The sequence below is a fragment of the Anomaloglossus baeobatrachus genome, chromosome 1, assembly GCF_048569485.1.
Source record: "Anomaloglossus baeobatrachus isolate aAnoBae1 chromosome 1, aAnoBae1.hap1, whole genome shotgun sequence".
NCBI lineage: Eukaryota > Metazoa > Chordata > Amphibia > Anura > Aromobatidae > Anomaloglossus > Anomaloglossus baeobatrachus.
The window spans coordinates 247214076-247227230 of record NC_134353.1 but is presented as its reverse complement, the minus strand read 5'-3'; the positions used below and the strand labels follow the sequence as shown (position 1 = coordinate 247227230).

General features: G+C 48.1%; 1 protein-coding gene across 4 annotated transcripts in view; it reads right to left on the bottom strand.

The window, feature by feature from the left end:
• The window catches only part of ANKRD50 (ankyrin repeat domain containing 50), a 113949-nt gene extending 101662 nt beyond the window's left edge, over window positions 1-12287 (bottom strand). For 3 of the 4 annotated variants that reach the window (XM_075348795.1, XM_075348787.1, XM_075348805.1), the window contains exons 1-2: window positions 12088-12287; window positions 5815-6653 (exon numbers count right to left, since the gene is read on the bottom strand). In XM_075348795.1, the coding sequence (XP_075204910.1) occupies window positions 5815-6290 (476 nt within the window). In that variant the 5' untranslated portion in view covers window positions 6291-6653; window positions 12088-12287. Of the gene's footprint in view, window positions 1-5814; window positions 6654-12087 lie in introns of those variants that run through there. The other variant, XM_075348816.1, reaches the window with a different exon arrangement.
• Between the last annotated feature and the right edge of the window lie 868 nt (window positions 12288-13155).

Sequence of the window (13155 nt, the reverse complement as noted above, 5' to 3'; positions counted from 1 at the left end):
AATAAATCCTTATGGCCATCTCACGCCAAAGCATTGTAGTCTAATACTCAGTTTAGAGTTAAGTTCTTAAATCTGGTCTACAATCGCATGATAAAAAGCTCCTGCTCAGAAGCTCTGTGAGGAAACCGCAAGAGCGTATGGGCAAGGATCCACGTATAAAATTGGTCAAATGTACTCAGTGCAACCTGCAGGTACAATGTTACACAGCAGGAGGAGATGTACTATTAGTAACTGATAGGACCACTCCTCAAACTGGTGCAGATGGCGGTTGCGTCAGTGGCTGACAGAATTCTTTATATCAGGCCGGAGTTCCACTAGCGTATGACTCGTGTGAGTTTCACATCAGTATCACCCGACACGGCCTGACGCTCTCGGGCACAAGCGCCTCTGCTGCATGGAAATACATGTAACCGACCCGCTCCTGTCAGGAGAGCATGCGGCCGTGCCGGGTGATACCGATGTGAGACTCGCACGAGTCATACGCAAGTGGAAACGTACCCTAAATGTAGGTTCAGAAATAACTGTCAATCACCAATAGGACCTCCCACTGGACAAAAAAAAATCCCAAAAAGAACAACTCAAAGCATAAGTCATAATGAATCTTAAGATTTAGCATGACTGCCTGGACCCTCTGGTCACATACATGTTCGGAAATACTGGATTACTCAGTCATAGGAATAGAAGAATAAAAATGCCAGGAGTGCAGGATCAGCCATGGAGCAGCGCAATGGCACCAGGCCCTACTAACTAGGTCCGTCATGTTTAGTCACTGTGTCAGTCTTTGTACCCCAAAACTATTTCCAGGAAATATAATGGAATCTGCAACATAAATGTGAACACGGCCTAAAATGTGAATTTGTTCTGCTGCTACTATAACCCTACATTAGGATGGTGAAGCGGGTAAATCTGTACATGACCAAATCTATTTTACACATTGAGATATGTTCTTCCCAGACACATGGCTAGAGTTGTAATTGGCGGGGCCTACTATTAGTGAGCGGTCAGCTCCCTTCAATTACAATAGCCAACTCATGGTTCATCAAATACCCATACTCAAGGCAAATCTTACATCTCACACATTATACAGGTGAGAGGCTGATAGAAAAGTGTAGTAATCTAGTCCAATAGTTTTCCAATGGCAGGAATTAGAGGGTGCCCCCAACCCAGCATGCTACCCACCTATATGCATGTAGAAGGCATGAGCAGTGAAGGTGCAGAGAGTCGGACCCCAACCGGTCCATGATTCAGATTTACTGGAGGATGATCTCTGCATCAGAGAGATAAAGGTGTAATCTGAAATCCCCTCGGGACACAATACTCCTGCGCCTCAATGCTCCTGGCCCACATAGAACAGTGCTGAGGGACAGTACAGCCCTTGGGATAGTTTTCTTTGCTCTAGAAAGAACCGCATTATTTTGTTCAAAATTCAGCCATCTTCTTACAGCAGGTAGACACAGGCTGAAACAAGAAAATACGTGCCAAGTAAAGATAAGGCCGACATAGTAGCTGGAGACCACACTTCCGCTCTTTTTGAAAGGTCGTTTAGATTGTGCTGATCCCTCCATTTCACTGTCGGGCTTCCGAATATTCCGTTCGCCATCCTGTACCCCTGGAGAGGCCATTACAGCTCATAAAAGCCGCAAACATATTCAATAAAGAAAGAAGTAAAACAGAAGCTGAAATTAATTATCCTTCTAACTGTGAATGTTATAACTACATTGACTCAGCAAAGCTTCACTAATTAAAGTCACTTTTCTCTGCCAGGTGCCCCATCTAGAACGGCATGAAGACGCTGCCATACTTGGGTCTTCTTGCTCTTACGGCTTTGGCAGCGATGAGCTTGCCCTATTAAGCATCATGTAGAGGACAGCACCTGAACATACTTACATGCCACTTATTCCAGAGTGTGGGCTACTATTTTGTGTTAGCTCTGCTTTACGAGAATACAGCTTAGCCGCAATGTAAGGACGTCTACAATCTACATCCATCATCACCAGACAGACCGCTCTCTATTCATCCACCATACTTCACACTGCATGTTTGCTTGTGGAGATTAGTGGCCACTAGTCAAATTTTTGCAGAAAATATATGCTTAAAGGAGATCTAGTGAATGGAATGAATAGGCGTGGAGCTTGAGAACGGCCGGTTCCCTTTTTGGTAGACGTTCTCAGTGTTTTCCAGCACGGGCTCAGTGCACAGCTGACATCTATGGCATTTGTATACCTTTACTAGAGAGGATGTTGGGAGTTGTAGTGTGATGACGGACATTACAACTTCCTTACAACCTGTGTATTTTACAAATGGTGACAGAGCGGCGCTGTAGGGACACGTCTTCGTGTTGTGCATTTGTCTCTCGGACACAGACCCATAGAGTTCCATTGACCATGCACAAATAAGTTTTGAAAACCGATCCATGTCTCCGTTTCATGAGAATGGAAACGTCTTTTTCTCAGCTGCTTTACAGATCAGACTCGAACATTAAAGTCTACAGGGACCTGTAAAAAATGGATGAAAAATAGAACACAGTTTGTACTTCACAGTTCCTTCTGAGTTCCTTCAGATGTCATTTGTTTTTAAGGGTACGTCCGCACGCTGCAGTTTTGTAGTAACCACAAAAAATGCAACTTGTGGCCAAAAACGCATCTTGTGGCCAAAAAAAAAAAATGCATAACAAAAACTTTGTCACCAATGGGTGAAAAACGCAGGGAAAAAAAGCAAAAAAGGATTGTCACCACAAAACTGCAGACAAAAAAAAGCAACATGCGCACAGCAAATCTGAAATCTCATAGCCTTTACTAGGAAAGGAAAAGCGTGTAGTTTGTGGTGTCTAAGGCTATGTGCACACAGTGTGTTTTTCGGGTGCGTTTTTAGCCTCAAAACTGCATGGACTTTGCTTTCCCAGCAAAGTCTATGAGTTTTTATTTTTGCTGTCCGCACACAACTTTTTTTTTTAAACTGCGTTTTTGAGCTTAAAAAAAAAATGGACATGTCAATTCTTTCCTGCGTTTTCTCCCCATGCAATGCATTGGAAAAACGCAGCAAAACGCAGCCAAAAACGCAACGCATGCGTTTTTTGCTGCTTTTTTTGCCGCGGGTGCGTTTGTGCGTTTTTAGCGGCCAAAAACGCAGCGTCAAAAAAACACTGAACTTAGCCTAAAAGGTCTCTACAAACTGCAGCGAAAACTTAGCAAAAACTGCAGCGTCAGCATGGGGTCTAACTGATCTATTACCAAGGATAAAGGAAAAACGGAGGACACAAGAGGGGACAGCCATTTGTTTTACAGGAATATAAAAGTGGTAACAGTTGTGTGAATGTAATCTTACAACTAAGTAAAGACATTAAGATTCCATCACGGGAGCCCTGCGACTAATCACTGCCAGTGTCTCAATCTTCACCTTTGGAGGCAGAAGTAATCCACAGGAAGAGAGCAGCAGCCACAGATTTCACTACCTGTTGATTAAGGCTAGGTTCACACGTCCGTTGTTTTGCATCAGTCACAATCCGTCGCCTTGAGGAATTACGGTATCCTGCAAAATATTTTGCAGGAATCCAGTTTTTCCCCATAAACTTCTATTAGTGACGGATTGCGACTGATGATGCTGCGTTGCATCCGCTGCATCGCGGTCAGTCGTTTTCTAACTGACCGCCGGGCAGGAGCAACGCAGCCTGTAACATTTTTTGAGCAGCACGATCCGTAGGATTTTGCTGCGCATGCTCTCTCTGGCTCCCTGCACAAGTAACCAGGATACACATCGGGTAACCAAGCAACGCGCTTTGGTTAGTTACCCGATATTTACAGTGGTTACGTGTGCAGGGAGCCAGCGCTCAGCGGTGTACGCTGGTATCCAAGATAAATATCGGGTAACCAAGCAAAAAGTGCTTTGCTTTTAGTTACCTGATATTTACCCTGGATACGTGTGCAAGGAGGCCGACACTTCCCCACTCGGCTCCACCCCCTCCCGCACTCCGCATGTGTACACACTCACACACACACACTCACTTGTCCCCAGCCCTGCAGTCCCCGCGGCACTGACATCCTCAGCGCCACGGTCCCGCTCGGCTCCGCCCCCCGCACACAACGAAGTCCGACAACGATTTCTGTTCTTTGTCATCCGTTTTACAACGCATCAGTCACATGTGTCAAGCAACGCATGTGACTGATGCAAAACAACGGAAATGTGAACCTAGCCTAACTCACATGATCGAAGGTGGAGAGAGAAGCCGGCAGTGATTGGGTGCGGGGCTCGCACAAACTCACATGACCTTCGTGAATACGAGCACTGGCACTGCTGGAACGGTGCCATCACCGGAGAGGAGTTTTAGCTTTTTTATTTTAATTGGGGCAAACATGAAATGAGAAATGGTTGTCCTAGTAGTGGACAACCACTTTAAGAATATTGTCCTTGGCAGCACATTGTCCAGTGTAAATAGAGGCTACCCTGGTGATAACACCAAGTGGAAGTGTGATCGGCCAGTCTGAACAGGTTGGCTGAAAGAATATTGTATTGTGCTTAGTAGGATGACCTGAGAGTATATTGTTCTGCCCGATGTACGGAAACACAGACTGCCACGAACATTACATTCTAGTCTGCGGATGCTCCAGGAATAGGTTACATTTTCCTTTTTGCTGAATTCTATTATTTCTCCAAAGATAAAGCTTCCCTTAGAATTTGGTGACTTGGGCAAAGCAGGAATTGGCAGGAACTATAGTCTGACGGAAATAACGTTTTATGGATAATAATGGACAATCGATTTACACACATGTAAAGGAGACAGGACAATAGTAGAACTGAACCCTGCAGAGCATTAAGGCCTAAGCCACACGGCGAGAAAATCGGTGCGAGTGGAGTGCGATAAAACATCACATTCCACTCGGACCAATTCTAGCCTGTGTGACAGCACACACAAGCGATTGTTTTCTCAATCCGATTAGGGCTGAGAAAATAATCACAGCATGCTGCACCTGTAATGCAGGACTCATTTCTCTCGCACACATTCAAGTGAATGGGGCGAGAGAGAAAGAAAAAAAAAAAAAAAAAAATCACACTGCACTCGCAGTACACCGCTGTACCGCGCGTGCAGAGCGAGAATCGCAATATCCGGCTACGGCGGAGAGAGGGAGATAAATCCCTCCCCTTCTCCATGCCAGCCCGCCCCTCCGCAGCGCTGGCCCGCCCCTCCTGACAGCCGGCCCGCATCCTGCAGCAGCTGAGGTCCACTCGTACAGTCGGACCGCAGTCGCAGGGATACTAGCATGACACTCTGCTCCTGCTGTGCTGCCAGTGTGAGCCGAGTGTCATGCGAGCATCGCACTAGTGCCCCGTGTGGCCCCTGCCTTACCAGAAAACTGGAAAAATCTATAAGTGTTACTTTTTGGGTTGTCTTTGGTCAATATCCAGGGAAGGTCATATTTCCTGGGTACTGATAGAAGTCAATCTGGCCCCCAACTAGTCTATGGCAATTTGTCCTTCCAAGCTATGATGAGCTAGCCACCCCGTACACTACGGTCACCTTGCTGCCAATTTAAGCTGTTTTACAGTGAGAAAAAAGCAAAACAAAATAAAACAAAAACAATACATTAGTCACCAATAATTAAACTGCAAATTGTAAATCCACATTTTTAGCCCATCTATAGTGCAGATCATCTCTGCAGCATATGGAGGAGATTCTAGGAACTTTCATCCCCTATTCTGCCTATTTTATATCCAATGGATTTTCTACAATCAGACCTATGGCGGATTATCTGCTGTATATACACTAACAAATTGCAGAGGACAAACAGTAGGACAATTGGCAGGTCGGCAATACTGTACCTCTTGAAGGCCTCTGATGGATTTCGTTCACATTCTCCAGGCTGTAAAAGTTTTTGGACTGAGGGGTCACTCAATTTATCCTCATATCCTGGCATGAGCCCTCCTTGAGAAATTTGCTCAACCAGCGCCCTTATGAAGTTTCCCACACAAAGGGTATCAGAGTCTTGCGCCTTGCAAAAGTGGCAGGCCAAGACCTGGCGGTGTAAGCCCCGTTGTAAACCCGCAGGTGAACTCGGCCACAGCAATTCTGTACAAAGAGCTGTTTTCCCACTGCCGGGGCCTCCAACAAAGAGTAATCCCCAGGCGCTGCCCTTGCCTGTGCTGCCTCCGTTGCTGCCAGAGTTTGCCACCACTGACAGTTTGGTTGCTGTGCTTGACGTACAGGTTGTCTTCTCCTGCAGACAGTGCTGGAGCTTGTGGAAGATCCATTCCCTGCAGTAGAACGGTTTCCCCTGCAGCAAACTCGTCTGAGCCATTGTAGCTATTGGTCGGGAATCTGAGCTCTCACACCAAAGCGTGTTACTTTAGGAGAATAAACTTCGGGGCGAAAACTAGAGCTGAATTCCAGTAGTGACATATCCCAAACAAGAAAGGGCAGTGGAATGTAGCGGAATTCAATGGTTCCAGTAAATGTCACTACGCAGAGACAGGTCGCCTACGAATTCTCCATGCTTCTTCCCCCATCTTACTACGGAGAACGGAGAAGATCGCTGGTCATCGTTCTGCTTACATCCAAGAGTAATACTTTTCAGATGGTTCACAAAGTCAAGTACTCTCATCACTGCATCTGGACTTCATAGAACGGAGCATTCCTTATGTACAAGGAGGACACAATACATCTGGAGAGGGAGAAAGGGAGGGGAAGACAGCCGTTAGTGTGCACAGCGGCCAACTGCTCATCACATGCTACGCTTCATACATAAGCAGCATTTCAAGAACTTTATTTAACAGAGAACAAATACTTTTAACATACATACCAGCAAAAGTATAACAAAACATAGAGTTTAACAGTCTATGATACCATGGGATAGGAGACTAGTGTAATGATCTTTTCTTAGAAGTCTACACGACTGTCATTATAGAAAAATAAAGCGGTTACCTGGGACTAACCAGATAACTAATAACCCTTCCTACAAATATAAGACCACCCGGCACCCCCACCAATCAGGATATCTGCACAAGCAGCAGCAGATGTAAGGGATGAAAGTAGCAAAACATCGCAGCTCCATACATTGCTTATTGCTCGCACTGATCGGTGAAGGTGTCTATGGACAAATCATCAGTATGTTAGCTTCACTCAACCGCTTTACAAGGATAGTTCTCATCAACCATCTTCAGGAGCATACCGCTGCCCTGCCACACCGCTGCCCTGCCACACCGCTGCCCTGCCACACCGCTGCCCTGCCACACCGCTGCCCTGCCACACCGCTGCCCTGCCACACCGCTGCCCTGCCACACCGCTGCCCTGCCACACCGCTGCCCTGCCACACCGCTGGTGACATTTCAGCTGCTGTCCCTGAGCTGTGTGCTTTCCAATGCTACCAGCAACACGACAGGAGAGCAGAGACGCAAATGGGCCGCATCCAGTGATCTGCTGAGCTTTACAACAGCCACTACTAGCTCTATAGAAATGATCTTGTCAGCGCTGCGCCCCTTATCTCAGAGACCATCCACATCTAATACATGTAACTGAGCAACAAACTATAAAATGAATCCCTTTGTTCTTGAGAACAGAGAGGATTTTTACAAGTGAACTGCAAAGATGCTTCGTTTTACAAGCACTTTCCAATATTAACCGTTTATGAAGTTGTGAAAACCCCTGTAAGGCTGTGTTCACATATTCATGGTGTACATTGACACAGACCTATATGATGAGGCTTGCTTTAAATGCTTTGATGAAGCACTGTAAATGTGAATGAACAAACTAAAAGGTAAACCAATAAAATAGGAACCTTGTAAGGATCAGGTGCGATGTATGTCAGGCGTCCACAGTGATGAGCAGCCAAAGAGCGCGAAACGCGGGGACTCAACAGCTCCAGTTTCTATTGTCCTCACAACACAGGGAAGACTGAAAAGACACGGCGCCACGATCATGGGCGACTACAAAAACCCATACGACTGTCAGAAAGCCCCTTCACGGCCAATCACACGATTTATCCAAGTCTTATAGACGGAATGGTAAAAAACACCATAAACACAGCATGAAAAAACTGCCTCAGTCCAAAACACTTTGGGGAAATGTAGTTAGACTGGAAACCTATGGACCAGCTTTAACCCAAAATAAAATGTGGCAAATGTATTAAAGAAATCTACATCTAATAATAAACTTGGCTGTCATGGCTATTTTGTATCCATATACAGGCCCAACAAGTACCTATGGCACCACTTCAGTGTTTTTTTTTTCAGTGCTGGAGTTGTGCTTTAAACCTAAAAGGTGCCTGACCCTAGCAATATACTCACCACCAATGTTTTCACCTTTTTTAAGTATAATTCCAGTCCACTGGATTATGTTGTGATTGCAGCTTTTGACTGGCTGGCAGTCAGAGATAATGGTCACAAGCTCACCATACAAGTCTATTAGAGCCAGAATGAGGCCCTCATAGACTTACATTGAATTGTGACCTACAGCACACTCCATGAAACACTGGGAGTTGCCGGCAGGTCACAAATCGCTAGAAAACAACTGCAGTGACGCTGGAAAAGATGAAGACGGTTTCAGGTGAGTACAAGACAGGGGTCAGGGGACTTTGATTTAAGGCGCCACTCCAACACTTAAATAAAAAAAAAAAAATTATATATATATATATATATATATATATATATATATATATATATATATATATATATATATATATATATATATATATATATATATATATATATATATATATATATTAATAGGAATCTATCACCAGGTTTTTCTACTCCATATGATAGCACCATTATAGAGTTGAGAGCCTGATTCCAGAGATGTATCACTTACTGGGCTGCTTGCTGTCATTTTGATAAAATAACAGTTTCATCTGCCTGCAGTTCTACCAGTTAAATGCTGAGCTCTGAATAACCTCGCCCTCACCAATGATTGGCAGCTTTCTGGGTTCACTACAGGCAGAAAGCTGCCAATCAGTGATGGGGCAGGATTATACAGTTCTGATAAATATGGAGGAATACATGGCAGCATGTTTACTAGACCTCTAGTGAATCTCTTGTGTCTAAAATATTAAACTACAGCAAGTAGCCCAGTATGCAACACATTGCTGGAATCAGGATATTGCTCTCATATTAGATGGCAAAAACCTGGTGGTCGATCCCTTTAAGATGTGTCCGAGTTTTAATATGTGGGATCACCCAACAGATATAATAAATAATTAAATACCCAAGAAGGATCATCAGAGGAAAAAAAAAAGAAGATTCTAATTCCCCCCATTGTCCTTTAAAGTTCTCGACTATGGTAATACCTATAGCTATGGGGGAATCTATGGGAACTTTTTTAAATGCAGTTCTGATGGAAAATATGAGAATATTGCCATCTGTGGCTCTGCCTGATGTATTAGTGCAGGTCACAGTGGTGGGGTCAACTGTCAACCGTGGTGTAATCCTGCGTCACCAAGATGTCCCACCCTACATATCACAGATAGTAACGTGTACCAAAACATCAGCATGCCTTATGTTTGAAGAAAAAATTAATATGGCACCCGCAATAACCATGTTATACCTCATCCTGGTATAATTCTAGAGAAAGGTGAGCACGAGCTGACCCAGGCACAACAATACAGGCTATGGATGACGAAGGCTAGAGCCATGTTATCTCTGTATTATGATATGTACCCCGGCATCAGACAAGAATTCACCAGGCAGCACGGGTCATGTCACTCCATAAAGCGGCCCACCTAATTACAGACCGGGGGTCATGTGTAAAACGTGGTGCAGACAGGAGGGAGGAATGATGTCCATGGTAACTACACGCTGGCCTTTCTTCTTCCCATCCATCATCAGGACAAATCCTACTGTAAATCAGGACATCTGTCAAATGCCCAACTACAGCTAAGCTAGGGGTGCCCACCATGCCAATGCTACCCCCCGGAGAGCTCTCATTCATACAGGTGTGATGTGGGGGCTAATGTATCACCCTATAGGATACCCATAGGGGTTCATTCCCCCCATAAAGAGGATTATTCAGCACAGATAGCAGCACCGGCATCGCAGGGACTCACACTGCTGGACCGCTAACCACGAGCAGATTTCAGCAGGAAAAATCAAGTCAGCCCTCTCCACACTTCAGACGGGTCAATAAGGAGAAGCTGCTCATTACTGGCACTTTACGGGGGTCAGCGATTTCACTCACATTGTCACTTTATTAGGAATCCGAGGGATGCTGTATATCAGGGGGGCTCGTCAGGTTACAGATTCCTTTTAACTTGTAAAAAGGCAGCGGGCATCTGGCGGGCAGTCATGGCACCATTACATTCCAAACACGTGTCCTTCATGAAAGGATCGGTGCACATGTTAGTAATTATCTCAATGCTGAGAATATTAAATAAGGAATTGTCTATATGATAAGGTCATGTCATACAGGCGGACAGCAGATCCCAGAATGGCTTGTAGACAGTGACAGATGAGCTACTCGATGAGAACAGGCTGACACGGAGCACATGAGCCAGAGACCCTCCCTGGTGCCAATACACAACATATATACACGGGGGTCTCTTGTGTCAGTACGAGCCCCCTGACAGGATGACTGAGAGGATAGGATAAGGGTCAGGGGCACACTCTGCCTGGCATCACCCTCCTGTGTCCCTGGCATCCCCCTCCTGTGTGTCCCCAGCCCTCCTGCCTGGCATCACCCTCCTGTGTGTCCCCAGCTCTCCTGCCTGGCATCACCCTCCTGTGTCTCCCCAGCCCTCCTGCCTGGCATCACCCTCCTATGTCTCCCCAGCTCTCCTGCCTGGCATCACCCTCCTGTGTCTCCCCAGCCCTCCTGCCTGGCATCCCCCTCCTGTCTCTCCCCAGCTCTCCTGCCTGGCATTACCCTCCTGTGTGTCCCCAGCTCTCCTGCCTGGCATCACCCTCCTGAGTCTCCTCAGCCCTCCTGCCTGGCATCCCCCTCCTGTGTCTCCCCAGCCCTCCTGCCTGGCATCCCCCTCCTGTGTCTCCCCAGCCCTCCTGCCTGGCATCCCCCTCCTGTGTCTCCCCAACCCTCCTGCCTGGCATCCCCCTCCTGTGTCTCCCCAACCCTCCTGCCTGGCATCACCCTCCTGTGTCTCCCCAACCCTCCTGCCTGGCATCACCCTCCTGTGTCTCCCCAGCCTCCTGCCTGGCATTACCCTCCTGTGTCTCCCCAGCCCTCCTGCCTGGCATCACCCTCCTGTGTCTCCCCAGCCTCCTGCCTGGCATTACCCTCCTGTGTCTCCCCAGCCTCCTGCCTGGCATTACCCTCCTGTGTCTCCCCAGCCCTCCTGCCTGGCATCACTTGCCTGTGTCTCCCCAGCTCTCCTGCCTGGCATTACCCTCCTGTGTCTCCCCAGCCCTCCTGCCTGGCATCACCCTCCTGTGTCTCCCCAGCCTCCTGCCTGGCATTACCCTCCTGTGTCTCCCCAGCCTCCTGCCTGGCATTACCCTCCTGTGTCTCCCCAGCCCTCCTGCCTGGCATCACTTGCCTGTGTCTCCCCAGCTCTCCTGCCTGGCATCACCCTCCTGTGTCTCCCCAGCCCTCCTGTCTGGCATCACTTGCCTGTGTCTCCCCAGCTCTCCTGCCTGGCATCCCCCTCCTGTGTCTCCCCAGCTCTCCTGCCTGGCACCCCCTCCTGTGTCTCCCCAGCCTCCTGCCTGGCACCCCCTTCTTGCTCCGCTGCATCCTACCCCATCAGCAGCAGAGGTGGCAGCGCTCTCCGTGCTCTGGTCATAGCAGACACAGCCCTATGACAGATGTGCCATTACCCCAGGGGAAAAGTACCAAGAGTTATTTGAAAACTTGATCCAGGGCAAGCCGCATAATGCAAAGTGCAGTGCACATGTGTGGGCACAGGGAGGTGGCAGCAGCTGGGCGCAGCCTGCCAGGGGTGGCCGTGCTCCTGGCCATTTATGACCCTCGTCCTCCCCCTTCCTGTGTAGCAGCTCCAGCCATCCGTGTCTGGCCGAGCACGTCCACAACATGCAATGCTGAGCCGTGCTGCCGTGCCAGGGCGCAGCCACCCGTCTCCGGCGCCCCGTGCGGAGCCCCAATGCAGGTGACAGCACACACACGTCCGTGCCCCGGGATCTGTCCCCACATACCGGCCGCCGGTCCCTGCGCTCCTCTCCCCGGGGTGCTCGCTCTTTGTTTCCCCTCTTTCTCGGGTTCACAGTCTGTCTGTGCAGCGGCCGCTCCTCCCAGAGAGTCGGGGGTCTCCGCCTACAAACAGCAGGAGGGGACGCCGGCCATACAACTCGCTGGAAGCGGGGACACTCTGCCCGTGGCCGCACCCACCGGTGACGTCACGGCTTCCAGCCACATTCCCCTCTCCACGGTCTGGACAGCGGCCAGCCACTCCTCGGTGCATCATGGGAGTTGTAGTTTTGCGGTCTGTGAGGAGACCCGCGTCACGTGACCAGGCGTCCTGGTGTAACCCTCTGTGGTGGCTTCACGTCCAGTTTGGGTTTTACTGGGGAACAGAATTAACTGGGAGTTTACTGGTTAATAAACCGAAAGCAGGGAAGAATATAAAGTGTAGGTCCTGATACATCGCCTGCGAGCTATAGGCTGACAATTATTGTGCCAAATGGATCACAATGGCGCAAGCAATGCAGGAACTTTGCACAAAATGGAAATGCAAATCAAAAACGTCGCTTATCCAACAAATGTTGGCCCCAAATTTCAGGCATGAAATCACTGGACGGCATTTTGCAGAAAGTTTGCCACTTTTTGAAAAGTCGCAACTGATGAATCAGCCGAGATCTGGAAACTCCAAACTCAATCCACAAAGATGAAGAAACAATACAAAACCGCAGATGGGTGCAAAAAGTGACCGAAAAACACCTAAAACGTGACAAAATGAGCTGCAAATGCAATAAAGAATTAGTCCCATACAGTCTACAGAGTCTATGTGACGCCCTGGCGCCGCCAGGTGGTCACACACAAAGTAGACCCCCACACAACACCTTCCCTCATAGGGTTACATCGAGCCGACAAAACCCTAGTCACCCCCCCAGGGTAGAAAAGAAACCAGTGGGCGGGACCAGGCGAAAGGAAAACGCCTGGTCTGGTGGCATACGGTGGTCCGTGTCTGTCAGGAGACGGGAAGACAGCTGCCGGAGATCCGAGGTGGACCGGGACAGGGACAGGGTAGAAGCCCGCCGGTACGG